The following is a 1,329-nucleotide window of genomic DNA, read 5'->3' as shown; positions in this document are numbered from 1 at the left end:
TTTTAATAGTGAAAGAACAAACTCAATTCAAAAAAAGAATGGAAACAAGGTAGGGGGGAAGACCGTCACTCCTTAAGATTAGTCAGGCAAAACTCGGACACCTGAGTCATCAAAAAAAAAAAAAAAATAGCAAGGAAACAAGGTCTTCATCTCAAGACAGAAGCACGAAGTGGCCAAGTTTAAATCTGGAAGGAGTCCATCTTCACATCTGTCACATCAAGTTGCAATATCTCTGCTCTGCATCCGAGAATCGAACCAATACTACAATACATAAAAAAGACTGTGAAAAGGCAAGAATTCATAAATAGGGTTACAATTAATCTACTTGTACAAAGTAGGTAGACAATGTTTGTTGATGAAATAGGTGCTGTCAAGATCTAGGCAGTGGATTTGTTTTGATTTCAAAATCTGGTTTTGAAATGAGTAACATATATCTTGTCAACTTATGTTTTGTCAACCTCCTTTGTACACAGCATCACTGGTATGTTTAAAGGACATTGCAAATTGCTTCAGTCCACAACCCAAAACACGAATAGAGAGGCTTGAACAGAAAATGTAAACATTTTTTACCAAAATAGGGTCAAAAAATGAAAAAGCTATCATCTAAGCAAAACCAACTTTCGACAAACTACATAGGTTTCAGGATATCTTTTATTAACCCAAAAAAAAAAAAAAGAACAAGAAGAAGAAAAAAAAGAAACCATAAAGCAAAGAAAATCCATAGATGAAAATAAGAATTGGGCCCCGTAAATCTTATTGTGTAATGTGCCTGTCTTTATGGAGAAGTTGATGGAAATCGTGTTTTATTACCTAGGATGTGTGCGTCCAAGATCCCCGTGAACAAATTCCTTGATGTATGTTCCAGCCTGGTCAAGAAACAGTCGTCAATATGAACAGTCACCCCAAGATTTAAAAAGAGAAAATTGTAGGTTTTCAATTAAATTCTAAAAGAGTGGAGTGAGATGGAGCCTTCCAGGTCCCCCAGCTCTTGAAAATATGGGCCTGTAAGGCTCAAGAAACACCGGTTCCGACTAGCCAAATTAGTGTTGTCAAGCTCAGAACAAATTAGGTGCAGCACCCAGGAAGAGATTTATCAAAATATAGATATACAAACAATTTTATCGACAATGCTATAACCCATGTCATCTGCTGCTTCAAATGCCAAAACACCCTCCTCCCATTGATAAAAAGAAGAAAAAAAAATGAAAAAATGAAAGAGGAATCTTTTTCACTTTTAAATTTTAGCATCATCTCATACAATTCAAGATTGGGATCTAAGAAAGCATGGTAGTGCATCAAAAGGCAAGTAATTTGCAGGTTGCACCACAA

General features: G+C 36.0%; 1 protein-coding gene across 1 annotated transcript in view; it reads right to left on the bottom strand.

The window, feature by feature from the left end:
* The window catches only part of LOC111398105 (putative tRNA pseudouridine synthase Pus10), a 12,341-nt gene continuing 11,012 nt past the window's right edge, over window positions 1-1,329 (bottom strand). The window contains exons 12-13 of the mRNA XM_023025060.1: window positions 811-884; window positions 1-261 (exon numbers count right to left, since the gene is read on the bottom strand). Of these exons, the coding sequence (XP_022880828.1) occupies window positions 180-261; window positions 811-884 (156 nt within the window). The 3' untranslated portion in view covers window positions 1-179. The remainder of the gene's footprint in view (window positions 262-810; window positions 885-1,329) is intronic.

This window comes from Olea europaea, chromosome 7 (assembly GCF_002742605.1).
Source record: "Olea europaea var. sylvestris chromosome 7, O_europaea_v1, whole genome shotgun sequence".
NCBI classification, from domain to species: Eukaryota; Viridiplantae; Streptophyta; class Magnoliopsida; order Lamiales; family Oleaceae; genus Olea; species Olea europaea.
The sequence above is the reverse complement of the archived record's forward strand: the minus strand, read 5'-3'. Positions and strand labels throughout refer to the sequence as shown.